Source organism: Seriola lalandi, unplaced genomic scaffold (genome assembly GCF_002814215.2).
Source record: "Seriola lalandi dorsalis isolate HSWRI2012SDOR001 ecotype SW California unplaced genomic scaffold, Sedor1 jcf7180002054476, whole genome shotgun sequence".
NCBI lineage: Eukaryota > Metazoa > Chordata > Actinopteri > Carangiformes > Carangidae > Seriola > Seriola lalandi.
Window position 1 is genome coordinate 1,156,582 of NW_019525029.1, and position 18,210 is coordinate 1,174,791.

The 18,210-nt window shown below is 41.1% G+C and overlaps 1 protein-coding gene across 6 annotated transcripts in view; it reads right to left on the reverse strand.

Annotated features, from left to right (window-relative positions):
* Positions 1 to 18,210, reverse strand: part of clasp2 (cytoplasmic linker associated protein 2) — a 57,625-nt gene that overhangs the window by 22,791 nt on the left and 16,624 nt on the right. For all 6 annotated transcript variants that reach the window (XM_087175587.1, XM_087175586.1, XM_087175582.1 and 3 more), the window contains exons 7-16: positions 17,730 to 17,800; positions 5,650 to 5,790; positions 2,501 to 2,574; positions 2,244 to 2,336; positions 2,009 to 2,154; positions 1,451 to 1,586; positions 1,236 to 1,306; positions 1,041 to 1,100; positions 789 to 866; positions 505 to 672 (exon numbers count right to left, since the gene is read on the reverse strand). In XM_087175587.1, the coding sequence (XP_087031713.1) occupies positions 505 to 672; positions 789 to 866; positions 1,041 to 1,100; positions 1,236 to 1,306; positions 1,451 to 1,586; positions 2,009 to 2,154; positions 2,244 to 2,336; positions 2,501 to 2,574; positions 5,650 to 5,790; positions 17,730 to 17,800 (1,038 nt within the window). The remainder of the gene's footprint in view (positions 1 to 504; positions 673 to 788; positions 867 to 1,040; positions 1,101 to 1,235; positions 1,307 to 1,450; positions 1,587 to 2,008; positions 2,155 to 2,243; positions 2,337 to 2,500; positions 2,575 to 5,649; positions 5,791 to 17,729; positions 17,801 to 18,210) is intronic.

Here is an 18,210-nt window from a genome sequence, read left to right on the forward strand (position 1 = left end):
GTGTGTGTGTGTGTGTGTGTGTGCGCGTGTGTTTAGCATGCCAGTGAAATACAATGCGGATGAAGCAAAAAAAAAAAAGACAAATCCAAAGTGCAGGGGTTAGACTGAGAACGCCCTGAATAACCTTCAAAGAATTTTTTCTTCTTCTTCTTTACTTTGACTTCCGCAAAGTTTTAACACTAGTGGATGAAGTTACTGGGGATTTTGTCTTTCTAAAGACAAAAGCACAGTCCATTTTTATTCATTAGAATTTTTTCCTTTACTGCGAGATCAGAGGATAAAACTGAATGTAAACTGAGGAAATTTGATCCTTATTGAGCAAGTGTGTCCAACAAAGAATGTGTAGGTCGAACAGATTGGGCCTTAAAAGGCATTTGTTAAAATGGTTCCCGCCAGAATGACTTCATTATCATTGTTATTCATTCATTTTCAACACTCAAAATGTAGTCTTAAAGTAAACCTAGAGGTCAAAACTATGGAGGGACAGTGCTGAGGGCTGATTACTTGAGGCTCTCCTGAGAGGAAGATGAGGAACGGTCACTCTGGGGAAGTGATGCCACACTGCCAGAGTTCTTCAGGCAGGACTGAAGGGTCCTCTGGTACGATGGCTCCAAGGAGTTGTAGAGAGCGTCGGCCTCCGATGGAAAGTGGTTCCTCAAACCCCAGTAGGTCCTGAGAGAGTAGAAAAGAAGAAAATCAAGGGATTCAGGGTGGTGAGTTATTTAACACTACTTCTCTTTCAAATAATGTCATTTTAAGAAGTGCCTGTGTGTATGTGTATATCTTACTTGCGGGCCTCCACTCTGGCCTCTGAGTCGGCATCTCGAATTCCCTTCTTGATGCTCTCAACCAGAACTGCTGTGTGCCTGTAAAACAGATACAAAAGGTGCACGAAGTGTGAACAGGTAGAAAAACAGTTTTGAAATTTGTTTTATCCTTTGTAAACAACACTAATGTGAATCCTGAAATCAGGTTTTTGCATGTATGAGAAAAACAGTGCTAAGCACGTTGCTCTGAACCATGTTGAAATCAATCCTCACCTCTCTAGAGAGTGGGTTTGCCACTCCTGTAGCAGCAGGTCCAAGAAATCATAACAGCGCCTGGAGATGACATTTCCATCAGTTTCATCACTGCAAATACCATGACCTAACAACATCATCATATGCATCCTAATTATGATTTTTTTTCATTATTTGAAACGTGTTCATTAGCACATTAGCCTTTGCTAACCTCACCTTCTAACAGCAACAGACTTGGATGTGCAGTTACTGGTTATCAGAGGGATGAGTCTCGGGACGTGCGTGTGCTGCACAGAGGACAGACAACAAAGAATGAATGATGCGAAAGGGAGGATCAAATGAAAATCAAACAATCAGACTACAGTGGTAGCACTCACACTGACATAAAGCATCTAAATAATAATTCATTTTTATGTGTTTGTAAAACTCACCCGTATGATGATGCGGATAGCCGACACACCGGAGGTGGCCATGACTTTGGCACAGTTGGGGATGAGGTTGAACAGGACAGGAACAATGGCTTCTGCTCCATGGTCAAATTTATTCCCCAACACTAATGAGAGGTGGCTACAAGAACACACAGACAAATACACACCAAACCAATATGTTAGAAACACGGAGAGCACAACCAAAGCTGTTGTAAAAGGGACAAACAACTGCGTCTAATCTTGTAAAATTTAACTGTTTATATCAAACAGGTTCTCATGACACTGTGTTCCCACCTCGTACTTCATGTAGTTCAAGTATAGTATTAAACATTTTACAGTCCCAGTGAAGTTATTTACTACTTTAGGGGGAAAAAAAATACACAACTGTTTCTTGTGCTGAATCAAACTTCTGCTGCAAGGAGGAAAAAAACATGTACAACACATCCAGTGATTTCTAAAACATCTATGGATGACCACTGGAAAATAAATAAATATAGATAAATAGAGTTAAAGTTAAATGTTTTGTTTTTTTGTGAAAATGAATCTGTAATCAACACTCACGCCACAGTGATGCAGGCCTCTCGGACCACTTGTGATCGCAGGTCTTTAGCTGACAGTTTGAAAGCTCCATCTAGTAGCCGTAGATGCTGGTAAAAACAGTCGTAGTTGGCTGCTCCCGCCACCAGCAGAGAGCGGATCTTTTTCAGCTGTAAACAATAGATCAAAGACACTATTAATGATCAAATAGAGAAAACACAATTGCTGAGTTAAAGACACTGAAGGCAAGTCTACTGACAGCACTGGCTCTCTGGTCCCAGTCGTGTTTGTCATCGGAGCAGACCTCACGGATCTTATTCAGGTTGTCTTCAAGATCTCTTGACGAGTAGATCTGCATGGAGGCATATGGAAGGACAACGGGAGGGAGGGAAGGGAGCAGTGCAAATATGTTAAAGACAGAAAAAAAGTCTGGCACAGATAGACTGTATAGTTTTGTTATTAAAAGTGTGTGAATGTGTGCAATTGTCTGCATTTATGCTCCTTTGTGTAGTGTACCTGCACAGGAGGGACGTCTGTGCAGGCTTTAATGAAATCTTCTTCATCAACTGCCCCGGCACTTTCTTTAGATACTGGAAAAACAGAACAAAGTCAATTAATATGCATGCGTATGCATTTATAATATCACCTACAAGCCTTCAGAATTTAAGGATTGATGCGTTGGCTGGTTTTGTGATTGCGGTTTAACTAACAAAAACACAAGGACGCTTCCAATAGAAAAAACACACACACACACGCTACAAACGCTACACACACTTAAGACAAGGGGAGCAGCCTGTGTTTTCTAATAGACTCCTTGGCAGCAATGGGCATGTCAATCATATCTCTCTGGGGGCTGGGAGCTCTGTTGATGACACCTCCTACAACTCCTCACCAGGGGAATCAGAGAGAGGAGGGAAAGATGAGATAAAGAAAGCACAAAAAAGCAGGATCAGAGTAGCTGAGAGCAACCCAGGAGGATGAGAGTATTAAAACAGTGAACCAACTTAGACAGAAGATGTTCACAGGAGACAAAGAGGCTGAAGAGTACTTATAAACATGGTTGTGGAGAGTTGGGTATAAACAGAGAGAAAGGCAGTATTAATGTTTTCCCTTCCTCCTTTCCCCTGTGGTTGGTTTCCATATCAGGCTGTGCTACAAAGATATGTCATGTTAAAACTCTACATGACCCTTAGAGAGTTGGAAAACATCGATGTAGCCAGTTGTTTAGCTGTAGGCACAGCACTCTGTGACTCTCAGGCCGTAACATGGTAGCAGCCCAGCCTGAGCCACATAACAGCACTCCATCACCATTTGCACTTATTTTTATTGCCAGTTTTATGAAATGGAAAGGTTACCAGGGTGAGCCATTATGACTCCAATAATAATTATAGTTATTCTGAAAGGTGATGAAAGCTGAGAACTAACTTTGATATGAGAAACAAGTATTTTATCATAACATGCTTAAATAAAGATTGTAAACAAAGTATTTTGTTACTTATAGAAATGATAATGTAAAGAAAAATGTACTGCTGTGACTGGAGACCTTTTTGGCCATTGAGAGAAGACACGCTCTGGTACTTGATCCTTCCTGATACAGCTTTAGACATTTTGTCAGTATTAGCAGTATTTTCTATTACTGTCAGTTACTGGAAAAACTGAAATATCTGTCTTCTTTCCGAGTCTTGCTGTCAGGTGTTGCCAGATTGCGTGGGCATGCTATCATCTAAATGCAAATGCAGACAATAGGGCCTCCCATCGCCGCCATCATGGGGACTATCCTCACATAGCAGAGGAAAAGCCAAACAATTACTGTGCAAAAAAATAAAAGGCAGACCAGAATGAAAATGTTTACAGCTGATACACGTTAGAAGCGAATGAGTGACTATTACGAATCTGTGGGAGCGGTCTATTCATCTATACATTGCATTAATCTTAACATGCTCAAGGTTTTAGAGGTGGAGTTCGGTGTGTGAAAAATACGCAGCATGCCCTTGACTTCAGCATCTTGCAACTGCTCCGCGATCAATAAGGCTGTAATGATCCAAGTGACAAGAGATCACAGTCTTGTGTTTCCGACCAAGAAAGCCATGTACTCAGGACTCCGACAGACTGCTTGCTTGCACTTACACCTACGAGAGGATGTACACGTATGTGTGTGACACTGCTGACACAGATACATTAGCAGGCAGCAGGAATCGACTACATGGTCGTGGGAACACAGCTTTCTTCCAATAGAGAGAGAGAGAGAGATGGGAAAAATCAATAAATGCAAAGAGGAAGCAAACATAACACTAAAGCCATGTACAGCAGGAGGGAGAGTTGGCAGAGAGGAGGAGGCTCTCTCAGCGGGAAGGATGATATAAAATGTTTCAAAGGCAAATCTTCTGCAGCCCTGCGATATGAGCACAGATATGAAGCTGATGATAAGAATATGAGAGAGTATCAGATTTCTGAGGAGACACAAAGGTGTATGATTTCTTCTAACAGCCCCCCATAGCCTCTGCCCCTATACTGTTGCCACCACAGCACAGAGAAGAGCTGCATCCACATCCTGGGAAAATGTGACTACACTGAATTGTTCATGAGGACATCAAAAGGTTAGTAGGGAAGATTTTGAGTCAGGGTTCAGTTCACTTCCCTACAGACATCATCAGACACTTGATGTAGTGAATCTCTCCCAGGCCTGTACTGCAGCAATCTGCACTTCTGATTTGTGTTGGGGGAGGTTTTTCTTTAGTTCGTCCTCCACCAAGTGAAATACACCCCAAGTTTAAGTGAAGTGACGTGACAGACAAGTCCAGCTGCCCTGTCCTAAAAATTCTGCTTCTACAACGGAGCCACATTTTAATTTCAAACGTATGTGCTGAAGTCAAAAGCCAAAATGAAATGAATGAATAATGATCGATGTCCACACATACAGGGTTATGAGAAAGCCGAGATACCTTTGTGTGAACACAAATTTTAGTAATGTAGTATATGTAAAATGTTTGGGAATTCCTTCTTAGAAAATGTGTCTCCTGCCTGAATTGATTAAACTGTCAGACACAAAATCCTAGCTTCATCAAGCCAGTGGACAGTTCAAGTCTTGCTATATTGCAGTTATAGGAAAAATAAATGTGGAATTAAAGAATCAATCAATCAACTTTGTATTTTGACTCAAGTAGCTGGATGCAAGCCTGGATGCTTGCTACCAGTCATTCAACTTCCTGTCAGTACAAAATCAAACATTTCCCCACGAGAGGAGGATAGTGATGAATTCTTAATGATGCTTTATGGTGTTGGATTCTCTGGGCCATTTTTCAGTCCGTAGGACTTTTAAGAGGCTTGAAACCCCAGTTCAAGTGTTAAAACTTAAATACTGACACTAATGAGCACTGAATACAGAAATGGACTGTACACTGGGAAACTGCTTACACTGACTTCCACAGAGCCAAAAGTAAGGCTTTCCAATTGTAATCATATTGATCATTTTCATTTGCAACTAGTCTCGAGGTGCAACGAACCTACCAGTCATGAAAGAATGATATAAAACCCACTTTGTCAGAACAGAAATGTGATTTTTCCGAACTCAGATGCACTGCTGTGTGTCAGCATTTATTGTGTGTGTGTGTGTGTGTGTGTGTGTGTGTGTGTGTGTGTATGTAAATGTGCATTAGTTTAAGTACCTAGCTTGCCACCGGTAGCGCTGGGCCTGCGTGCAGCGGAGGACTCTGCAGGCTTCTTGGGAACTTTTGGGACCTTGAAAGCAGCCTGGGCTGAGGAAGAACGACTCCCATCCACACTGTCGTCATCTTCAAAACTGCGATCTGGAGGGAGAAGAGAGAGATTAGAGTATTAACATCCACATCAAACTTTTTGCCAAGTCTTTAAAAATGTTACTGACTCAAGTTCAGACTATACAGTTTTAATGACCTTAAACATTATTTCACATCACCATCTTAAAAAACAGAAACAGTCTAGTCACAGTGGAGCACTTATTTCATTTGTTCACAACCTGCATGCTCATCATTCATTATAAGCTTTCTAAAAATATATTAATTATTTAAACATTCAAGTGGTTATGAAACATTTCACAGCACCTTGGATTTTAGTTGCCCCTTCTACACTGAGCACAAGGAGTTTAAGGCCGTTAAAAGACAATAAACAGTAGAAAGAAAAGTAACGACGAGATGCAAAGCATGGAGGAGGTTGTAGCCTACACAGAGCTTGGTCAGGAATCACTAAATCAATACTAATTACAAACATGCCACAAAAAAGAAGAAAAAGCAAACCCACTTCTTAGACAATCACTTCTAAGAGTGCAAAAACAAATCGAACGATCAAAATGTCCACCCATGCAACAGTGACTGACAGAACTCTCTCGATCCCAAACCCTCAATCTGCATGCTAGCAAAAATAAAGCTAGCTAGAAAGCTAGCAGTGAAACTTGAGACGCACTTGCTACAATGGTGCAGCATTTAGAACGTGCATCTACCAGCAAAACACTTTGGAAGACAATATGTGAACACACACACACACACACACACACACACACACACACACACACACACACACACACACACACACACACACACACACACACACACACACACACACGTACGTGCATGCACATGCACGCACGCGCAAAAGTCGACTGTGGAGATGAAACTGTTGGCAAAGGAATGCAGTTGCGCTCCGGTCGCTCTGACAACCAGCCATGGAGAAATGCGCCAAAGCCACCACCCTACACATTGACTCATACATCAACTTACCTACACAGTCAACATGCAAAATCAATGACATTCGTGTGTATGTGTGTGTGTATACAAGCCACATGTTCATAGTGATCGTAGAGTCTATTGTGTGAAGCTCAGTAAATGTTAAGTGGACATGTAAAGAAGCAGATACATACATCGTCTTTCATAAAACCTGAACAGAGTCATCGACACACACACACCACACACCCAGGTCCATCCCTGCACTCACAGTCACAGATCCGCTGACAGATAAGACGCCTCATGTTTCTTGGAGGGCGTGGTATTGGGGTCCCCCCTCTTCTCCAAGCCGTACCCCACGACTCATGCACACAGCTCACACACACTTCATTGTGGGGCTAAAGCTGCACGCACACACACACACACACCTCACATCGCTGTCTGAAAATCCCTCCACCCATACAAAGTGCCGGCATTTTCTTTCACTCCTCTCTACCTATCTTCTATACCCCCCTCTCTCCCAGCATCTCTCCGCCTTCCCTCAGCAGCCTCACGGCCAATCAGACGAGAGGTGACATCATAGTGTTGCAGCCAGTGCGGAGGCAGGACTATGAATGTGTGTGTGATGGGAGAGAAAGGGAGAGACACACACAGACACCCCAGGAATATTAACAGGGCTTCTCTGTGTCCCTGCCAGACCAGCTAACCTAAACTCATTACCATTGACAACACACACTCTCCAGCCTCTTACAACCTCTATCCCTTTCTCTTACTTTCTTGCCCAGTTATCAACAAACTCTTAACACACTTTTTATGCTGCTTCTTTTACCTGCAAAGAAACACTACATTTATTTATTCACTCTCTCTCTTCAAATACACAAAAGAACAAAGAATGATGGAGTAATGATCAAAGGAGGGGCGATGATTGAGAGGGTGAAGGGAGGAAAAGACCACACCCCTCCATCTGAGGCCTTGACCCTCCCACTCTCTCACACACACACACCCACATGTATAAACACATACAGTACAGTTAGCGAGTATTAGGACAGTGGCATGTTCTTGGTTATTTGACTCTTTAGTCCAGGACATTGGATTTTAAATGAAACAATGGCTATGAGGTTAAAATCAAACTTCAAGCTTTAATATGAGGGTGTTTGCATCCACATCAGATGAATAGTGGAGAACTAAAATGTACAGACAATTTTGCTATAACCCGAAAGAAAGTCATCATATTTAAAACAGGGCAATAAATAAAATAAATCCTTTGCAATCATTGACTAACTTCAGTCTTCAACCAACAGGCTTCAGCAGCCGCTTGGCATCTTTCCTAGTGAACCTTTGCCAGGACTGTACTGCAGCCATCTTCACTTCTGGTTTGTTTTGGGGGATTTTTGCATTCAGTTTGGTCCACAGCAAGTAAAATATACCTTCAGTTGCAATGAAGTTGCACTGAGTTGCACTTTCCTGGGTTGCTATAGATAAAAACATCTATAATGTCTATTAGACTGTTAACTCAATATGCACACCCCAAAACATTCTTACACCTAAACAATCACTGATTAATTTCAAAACTACTGTGGTGGGATATAGAGCTGCAATGACACAAACAAATATGTAACTAAGTGTAAAAAAAATAACTATTCTATACTGTATATATACACACACACACACACACACACACACACACACACACACACACACACACACACACACTCGTCATATACACAAGCCCACACAGTTAGGAAAAATGCCTGGATCCCTTTAAGTTAAGTGATATTTTAATGCTGTTTTGTCATGTTGTGCGATACGTTTTTTTCGGCTAGCAATAGCATTTCTTGAAAACCCTGGTTAAAAATAAAGGTCAGCATCAGAGGTCAAAGTTCAAGGACCAAGGGGACTGCAAGACCCTCTTGCATAACAAACAACATTATGAAACAGGGTCTTGCATATGTATAATCAATACAGAGCAAAACAGAAATCAACTGATGTTAACAGTTAAATGAGTACAAAGACACCAATAGACCTGAATAAATCTAAGATGAAGTATAAGATACCAGTTCAATGAATTTAATTGCTTTCTATCAAAACCCACAGGTCCATTAGCAATAATCAGTCATGCATCACGGCTCTTAGCATTGATTAGCATCACTGTTAGCATGATTAGCATCTCCTGCTTTTGTCTAGTCAGACCCCAGGGGAGTAAATGTCTCAGGGTGAAGGGCAGAGCAAAGACACCAGAGAGAAAGAAAAAAAAAAGAGAGAGAGTGGGGGGAGGGGGGCCTAGAGAGAGAGAGGATCCCAGACTGCACACATGCTGTTGCCATGGCGACCTGTGTAGACCAGCTTCTCAAATGGAGCAGCAAACAGAAAAAAAAGATGTTCAGTAAGCCCACTTGCACACATACATCTCCAGTTCGGTTTAATCAACAGTTGGATTTACTGTTTATTCACTGACTTTATGTTGATTTATTAAATTAGGATGGATTCTGGTCTGATGGGGAGGAAAGGACCTTCTGGCAGCACCAATGTCACCATGGAGACACATTGCCAAAAAATATAGCACAACTTGCAAATAACAAGTCTATACGCCCAGACACATACAGAGAGAGACACACACACTCACACCACACACAAACACAGTGAGAGACATCAGCTCTACCATGTACCAGGCAGCGTTACCATGGAAACTCCAGGCCAAGATTCCCTCCCCTCTCCATTTCAGGAGGAGAGTCAAAAAAAGGAATGAAAATAGGAGAGAGAAGATGACTGGCTTAAATATACAGATCTGATATCTGTCCACAAACAATCAGTGGTCAAATTAAACACAGGTTAAAACATGTTTAAAAAGAGTTTTTCTCAGCCCAAAAGACAAATCCAAATGTAAATGTTGGAAGACACAGAGGAAGTGAATCAAGATGCATGTATTGTTGTCCTTTTTCTCTGCCTGTGTCTAAAGAGGAGAGGATTGGAGTTGGAAATTAGATAGACTGAACATACAGATCTTGTGAATATGAAATAGTGATTAAATCATAGGTCTGTGAAAACACACAAACACAGACAGTTTTCAGTTGTGGCCACATGGTGGCAGCACTTGCTCTATTCTAGCCATTCTAGCCAAATGACTTCTATGCTTTGAATGCCTGCCTCCAAAAAAAACAAACAAACAAAAGAAAAGCATTTATACCACCCAAAATTAAAGATAATAAAATACTAATATACATTTTTTCCCATGACTTAACAGTAATGATTTAATCATGACATCAAATGTTCATACCAATGAGTGGGAAGGTATTGCAATAAATATCTTTCTAACTTAGTACTCATAATGATTGAGCCTTGAGCCTGTGTGTTTCATTTTTAAAAATTGATTGACTGAACTGAAGTTAAAGTAAAGCCAACAAAGTACCACCACGTCAAATAAAACAGCCTTACTGTATACCAACTAAAGGTGAGCTTGAATATGGAGCCACAGATAAAATCTCCAAAGGAAACTAGAAATCTGGTGACCAAAAAGAATAAGCACAATGGGGTAGCAACAGTGACTGCTAATAGAAAAAAATATAATTTAAACCCAACTTCAGTTAACACTGTACTGAAAAAGTGCTGAAAAAGGTCCCTCAAACACAGGAGGCAATACAACCAGTCATGAGATTTTAGATCAACAACAGAGGGTTGTGTGCAGAAAGGTGACACTTGAGTCTACAGACCATGCAGTGCTTGTATTGGTAAAAACTTTTTGCACAAAAAATACAGAAATTGTGGGGCGCCTCAGCGGCTGGTAGAGCGCGTACCACATAAGCTTAATGCTAACCTCAGCAGCCATGTGTTCGGATCTGACCCACAGCCCTTTGCTGCACGTCATCCTCTCCTCTCTCCTTGACTTACTTTCCTATCTATCTCTCACTGTCCTACCAGAATAAAGGCAAAAATGCCCAAAAAATAACTACCAACAACCAAACTAACATCAGTAACAGTCAAGAGTCAGAGTTTCTATTCTAAAGCACTGGGACATCTTATCAGCTGTAGCACTGCAGCAAACATCATCTCAAGCATTACAGCTGAAAATCTCCCCCTGCCACAGAGAGCATAACCTGGCATCTTCTGAGGAATTAGACTAACTATACAGAGGGCCTGTGTTTGTGCTGATCTGCTGTAAGCTTCAGTGGAACAGGCAACTTCAACATATTCTCACTCAGGACCATGTGACAGAGTCTTGTGCAAAAGATGACACATATTCTGATACTGCACAGCACTCACATGAGAATGAGATGGAAAGGAGAACACGAGAAGCACAGCAGCAGCAGGGATTGAGACAAAAGCTGTTAAAAGGATCTCAGCTGCTCAAGCTCCAAAGTAAACTAGAAGAGGTATGTGTGTCAGGAGAAAACTAGACTGTGAAACCCACAGCTATTCTTGCACAAACCAGATTATAGGGAATGTGAAGTTGACATCATGCCTTGTTGAATTTTGGTGAACTGACATCATCATTTTGTTTACGTGCCATGTTGTGAGGATCCCGCTGCCTTTTTGGATACAAATATAAAGGATCTTCCTTTTATGCACACACTGTAGGACTAACCTGTAAAATCATGTCTCCATCCATTTCTGCTCTACATAACCAAATACTAAATACCCACTGAAAGTAGAAACAAGATTATAAGAAAGCTTTTTTATTAATAATGTGAATGATCAAACTGACTGCATATGACCCAACAAACTGTTGTATGTGCCACCTTAGCTTTGAGAGTATGACTGTGCTCTTTCAGTTGCCAGCTTGTGAATTAGCAAATGTTGCACCTAGCCACTGAAAAGCTGTTAATGAGCCTCTGGGGATTTTTAACTGTGTCCAGTCTAAAAACAAGATAATTTATAATGTCCGGGTATGTGAGTGCTGGTAGAGCATCAGGGTCTGTAATCCAGTCTTGGGCTGCCAAGTCATATGGATCTATGTTGTTCACCATTATTAGTTTGTCAAAATACCATTGTTTGGCATGTGATTTAATATCTCCTAGTAGGGTCCCTTTTCTTTCTCTTTCTTCTCCATAAAATTCAACTTTTCAGCCAAACAAAACAAAAGGTTTACAGGTAATCTCCGCAGCAGGCTGTTCCTGCCAATATGGCGCCCCCGTCCCAACATGCCAAAAAGCACAACATAATTTCATACTCTTCACTGGCATTTGGAGAAAGTACTATTAATATCTCTTCAGTGAATAGTGAATATCCTGAGAGAAATTATGTTTGCAGTGAAGGCTACCGTTCCAAAACAATACACACACATTGAGAAGCATGTAACCATAATACAGCATAGAGGTAAATATAGTATAACACCACACAGACTCAATCACTCAATAATCTCTGTGCAGTAATTAATGACTAATTAGTGCAAAATAGGACATTGTTACACAGGAATAAATGCAGCATAAATGTAAAAGAGGAAAGAGAAAATTGTGTCTTGTGCTTCTGAAAAATTACACTGGGAGATTTTTTTTAGTAAGACTGACTCTGTAGTTCATTTGTAGCCATTGATTTGGGAACATAAGGGCAAATCCAGGCACCTAGTTGTTTCTGGGACAGAGAAGAAGGGGAGGAAAGCATGAGTGAGAGACTTGAATTTCAGGCCTGGATTTTCTAATAGGAGACAGACCATTTCCAGCAGAGCTCAGGGAAAATGAGCTTCTTAAATGAAGAGAGAGAGAGAGAGAGAGAGAGAGAGAGAGAGAGAGATGTGGACAGAGAGAGAGAGACAGAGAGAGAGAGACAGAGAGAGAGACAGAGAGAGAGAGAGAGAGAGAGAGAGAGAGAGAGACACACACACACACACAGGTATAATTTGAGTTCCAATTCCAAGTCGGGGAGAGGGATAAACCATAATATTCAGAGGAAAGCTTTGCCATGGCAACCAGCCTAGCCTGGAAACGGGGTCATGATTTCCTTTGCAGAGCCGGAGATGCACTGAAGCAGAATGAGCATGTCTGCGATAGAGACTGAGTGTGTGTGTCAGTCCCCTTCAACAGTGAAGAACTATGCAAGCAATGAAAGCTGCTACTGATGGTCAGTTTGCAAGACACTGAATATCTTGGGGCACACCGTGTGTGCGTGTGTGCGTGTGTGTGTGTGTGTGTGTTTGCATTCACACAGACTCATTTTCAGACAGGTCAAAATAACATTAAGTCAGAGCCAAGCACGGCGCCAGGGGCACTGACATGCTTTACTTTCTCACAAGCAAACACCGGAGACATGCTTCATTCACCTCTACACTTATATACTAAAGCATTTGTTGTCATTTCTGAATCATGTTATTAATCAATGTTAATGATGGAAGTTGTCAATTGCAACTGCAACATAGGCAGTTTAGAAATGGCCAATTGTATTTGTGTCTGGTCTGGCTCAAAGGTCTGTTATTTCTAGTCTTGTTGGGGAGTTTAAGTAATTTTATCACGGTTTCACAATTGTTTTCATCTATTTATCTGAGAAAACAAATCTTTATATATTCAGTTAAGATCTGGTAATTTAATGGTGAAACAAGATGGTATGTCAGTCCGAAAAACGCCGATTTGTGCCTTCTCAATGAAAAAAAAAAAAATGTTGTTTTCAATGGGAACCAAGACAAAAACGTGAGAAACAGATTTTTGTAAACAATAAAAATGTGGTATTTATTATCAGATGGCACGTACAAAATTGATCCCCTTTGACCTGTATAACCTGCCATACTTGATGACATTAAGCAGCACAACATCAAATTCTTCGAGGAGTTGTTTTCAAAACAGCAAGAAAGAAGAGACACAAAATTCTCTCAGCCAAGTGTATTATGTTTCATCTAAATTTAACAGCCATCTAAACAAATACCTTTTCTTGCCGTCACTGGTAGATATTTTAGTCTAATGTAGGCCGAAACCAACTCCTAATAAGTCAAGACAAGTGGAGTTAGCTATAATGAACATTATCATTATTTCATAATTAACAATGATCAATCAGTGGATATTACATTACAATCCAACCACATGTGTATCCACACACACGCAACACATCTATCCACCAACTCAGTCAGAGGTAGAAGCAGGAAGGCTCCCAACTCAGAACAGACACTTGACTTCATGTTACTGCAACAGGAAGGGTAAACGTGGGAGAGATAAAGCAGAGAATGAGAGGGTACTTCACAGTAAAGTCAAAGTATTATTCTTTTTTCAGTTCAGTTGAAAAATGTCACTGAAAAGCAAGAATGAGAAGAAAATGTTTCCTTTCTAAACCAAACTAAATGGAGAAACTGTGCAAGACTCCCAGCTGGCTTCTGTGACTGTACTGTACCATGTAACCGTGACTGAGTCTTGGGTTCAAGTCAGGCCTCAGGCTACAAGTGATGACAACAACCATCTCTCAAATAATTCCTGTCTAACATTTATATGAATTTTACAAAGACAATAGAAAAAACAACAGCATTGGGTCATTACGATACACACATGCTCTGGCACATGGAATTTTTTTTTTAACTATACACAGTCAGTCACAAAAAGCAGTGCAAAATAATGGAGACATTTTAAGACACCCCAACCTCGTCTTTCAGACATGCAGATGTAGCCTATAACAGAGCCAGAGCACTCGGGGTGAAAGTGCTTGGACTTTAAGCTGATTTCAATCTAAAACCATATGTTGACAAGTCTTTGTCTGAGTGCCAGCATCCACAGCCAGATGAGATTAAACACAGACTCTCTCTCTATCAATCACTCATACACACTCTCTCACACACACACTCACACACACACACACTTACCATCGCCATCATCCCCTACTGCCATGGTTCCAGTGTGTTATGAGTAGAAAAACTCCCTGTTATCTTTGTCCGTATTCGCTCCTCTCCCTCTGTTCTCCAGTTCTCGCCTTTGTTTTCTCCTCTATCTCTTTCCCTCTCTTGTTCGTTCAATCTCTCTCTGTCTCTGTCATGATGAATCAGGGAGAGGCTGTGATAGGCACAGCGCTGTGACTCGGCTACTGCGAGAGATCTCTGTCAGCTTCCTCCCTCAATCCTTTGCCCTCCCTGCCTCCCTCCCTCCCTCGCTCGCTCCTCTTCTCTCAGCAACAGCTGCCACAAAACCTTTAGAGTGAACGCCAAGAGCTGGCCTAAAAGAGATGTGGGGCAAGGGCGAGTAAAGAACAAAGTGTTGTGTGCGTGCGTGAGTGTGTGTGTGTTTTAGAAGTTGAATTCTTGGTGGGTTTACTGAGTGTTTAAGGCAAAACACCTAAGTTACACACATCCTCATCACACTCTGTTTCTGACCTCCACTACTCACTGGTAGATTTTCTTGCCAAAAGAAAAAGAAACCAGTGTTACTCACTGAGAGCCAAACATGAATTCAGAAGAAAGGAACAGGTTGGGGAAACTAACAGACTCCAGAATCTTTTTTTTTGTTCAACTGCAAGATTCAAATGAGCTTTGTACATGAGACAGTAAAATCAGTATTTAACAGAGTAAACGCAAACTTAGGAAGCTTGACAACAGTGCTTAAACAATTAGTCAATTAATGCATGCAGAGACTCATGCAGTTTAGAGGGGGAGTATAACCCAAGATATTTTCTGTAGCTACAATCTACAGATGTCCCCTAAACATCTTGCTAGGCAGCTGCACACAGAGAAACCTCTAGCCCACAGTCAGATAATGCAGCACCAGCAACTCAGACAGGTGTGTGGCCAAAAATAGTCAAATAAAACACTCTAATGTTAGATTTACCTATGATGAAACAGGGGGATTTTCTCTGCCTGGGTGAGTTTTAATATACCTCAGCAGGCCACCAAAGTAGAGCTTGTGTATGGGAAACATTGTTTAAAGTCATTTTCCAAGCACACACTCTTCTTTGAATTATGCGATAGAAAACTGGATATCTGAATAGTAGTAACCCTATGATGGGCATTTTACAGACAAGGCAAGCACCAATAATTTACAGATTAGTGACTCTGAACGACCAACTGTTGCATGACAAGCTGCAGCAGCTGAGAAATACAAGAGAAAGAAGCTTAAGTACACTCGAAGTGGCAGCCAAGGCCAAACTGCAGGGCATGCATCCAAAGTTCATTCTGGTGAGCATCTGTCGTCACTTTCACTTTATGTTTACTCACGTTTGGTTATGTGGTCAACACTTATGGTCTGACTGCAAAGAGCTTGTAAAGTAGATACAAAAAGTAACAATGCACATACCTCGGTTTAGCAGGGTACACATTTGCTGATCTAATAGTTGTGAAACAGTCAAACCATTCAACCAGTGTTCCATTAATATCTGACTGTTATGTGGTTTTTGTTAACCACTTGCTTGGCTGTGCAGAGGTTGCAATAACAAGCACTTCCACTTGATGTTTTGTTGACCATCTGAGCCAGTTTCTTCTCAAACTTTTCACTGGACTGTTGTAATGTGTATTCCTATTATCTTTCTCCTACTGTTGTACCAACAGCCCAAAAAGATTTTTCCAACTAAATAATAACAACAAGCATAGCACATGACAAAACAGCAACACAGAAAAAGAAAAGAAAAAACAAGAAAAAAGAAATCACATTATTTGATCATAACAACTACACAATCATGGACCCAAAAACAACTTTGCTCTTAGGCAGGTGGGAATTAAAAGTAACACTCCCTCCACTGCCACCAGAGACAGCATCATGGCAACTACAGTCACTACACGCCCTGAGCTCCTCTCCATGTCTCTTCCTATGTCTCACTCTGTCCAAGTAAACAGGCTGAAACAGCCGACCAGGCACCAACCAACTGTCGCTGTTAGACAGACAGATACAGTGACAGGGCAGCCTAAAGGTACAAACAGCCAATGACAATCTCTGCTAGACACCAACAACAGACCTAACTGACCTTACAAAGAGCACAAACTCAGCTTAAGGCCACGCAGTGAAGATAGGAAGCAGTCATATCAACACATACTCAGGCTTTTAAAAATTTTGTCATGTTATCATTAATAAAACGTGATTGTGCTTTGTGATGTTTACAAACACGAACTGATATATGTTTAATCTTTTCCACAGTTGTAACATAAACAACACTGTAGGTTTTTAGCTGATTCTGTGCTTATTTCCTAACAATTACACAACAAACGCAACAAACTTCCAGGAAAGAAGTGAAACAGCTCAGGGAGAAAAAAAATATTTTTTGGTCCATACAATACTTTAAGGCTATCTGCTGATAACAAATACCAATCCAATACCAGTGCTCTCTTTTTCCTAAATTTAAAATTTATGATACTATAATTTTTATGCAAGGTAACATCAGGCAACAAATTTCTGTGGCATTGAAACTGAGCTGGAAGACAGCGTTGACTGAATGAATGTAACTGATATTGGAAACATTGTTATGACACAGACAGAATCTGAATTAGTCACATCACCCCAATCTTCTATTCTAAGGTCAGTATCAGCAACTATGCAGATTATTAATCCCTTTAAAACAATGACATTGTTGGTGGATACATTATAATATACAGTATAGATAAATTAAAAGCTTCTCTTGCAAACAACCAAAAGAAACCACTTTGTGGAGCAATATTTAGTACAGAATTTTTACACACACACATTTAAAATGTTTCTCTTCTGATATGGGTGTCAGTAAATCCCTGAAGTGCTATGGAACCCAACAGAACAAAGTGAAACATTGCTGTAAGGACTGTTGTCAATACAACTCTAACTTTCATTGGTCAAACAACAAAGGCTGAGCCTAGGGCTCAGAAAGATCCACAGTCCACACTAATGCTGGACAGCACAACCTCTCAGCAGCAGCAGCAGCCTTCAGCTCAGGTCCGGCTCTGCCATAAAACCCACAGCATCACACACACACAGATTAAACCATTAATCCTGTTAGGTCCTCTTACAGGAGCTCATGGCAACAAGCACACCCACAAGAGCACATGCAGATTTAGACGCATGCACGCACAATCTGGCTCTCTTCTCAAACACACCCAGTACCTGACAACAGTAAAATCATCTTGGAAACATGACTCAACTTGGTGTCTCCTAGAAGCCAACACAACTATGACACAAAAAATGAGAAAAGGAACTTACCGTGACTTGGGCTGAGAGCCATGTTGCCTGAATTCAAGGCTTCATCAAAACGGGAAAATATCGTCTGTAACCTGTAGAGAGAGAGAGAGAGGAGAGGAAGATGAAAGGTTAAAACAATACGCAGACATGCACTGCACATACAGAACAAAGCTAATGAAATCAGTACTATAATAGAATTAGATACCTCCGGATGAGACTTAATTAGGAAAACGAAACTCAATCATCTTCACTGGCAGGATCAAGACAAAGAAAATGCACATGCAGATGGATACACACATGCACACACAGCACAGAGCTTTGACCTAAAGACAGGCAAGGTGCTGTGAATCCCAAGTGAAAGTATCATCAGCAGCAACATGTGGAGAGCCTGCCTGTATGTCTGCCTGTTGGTGGGTGGGTGTGTCTATCATGCCATTCACACTCATGAAGCTGCAGCAGCAACATGACAAGAGTCTTCCTGACATGCTGCTCAGCACCAAAC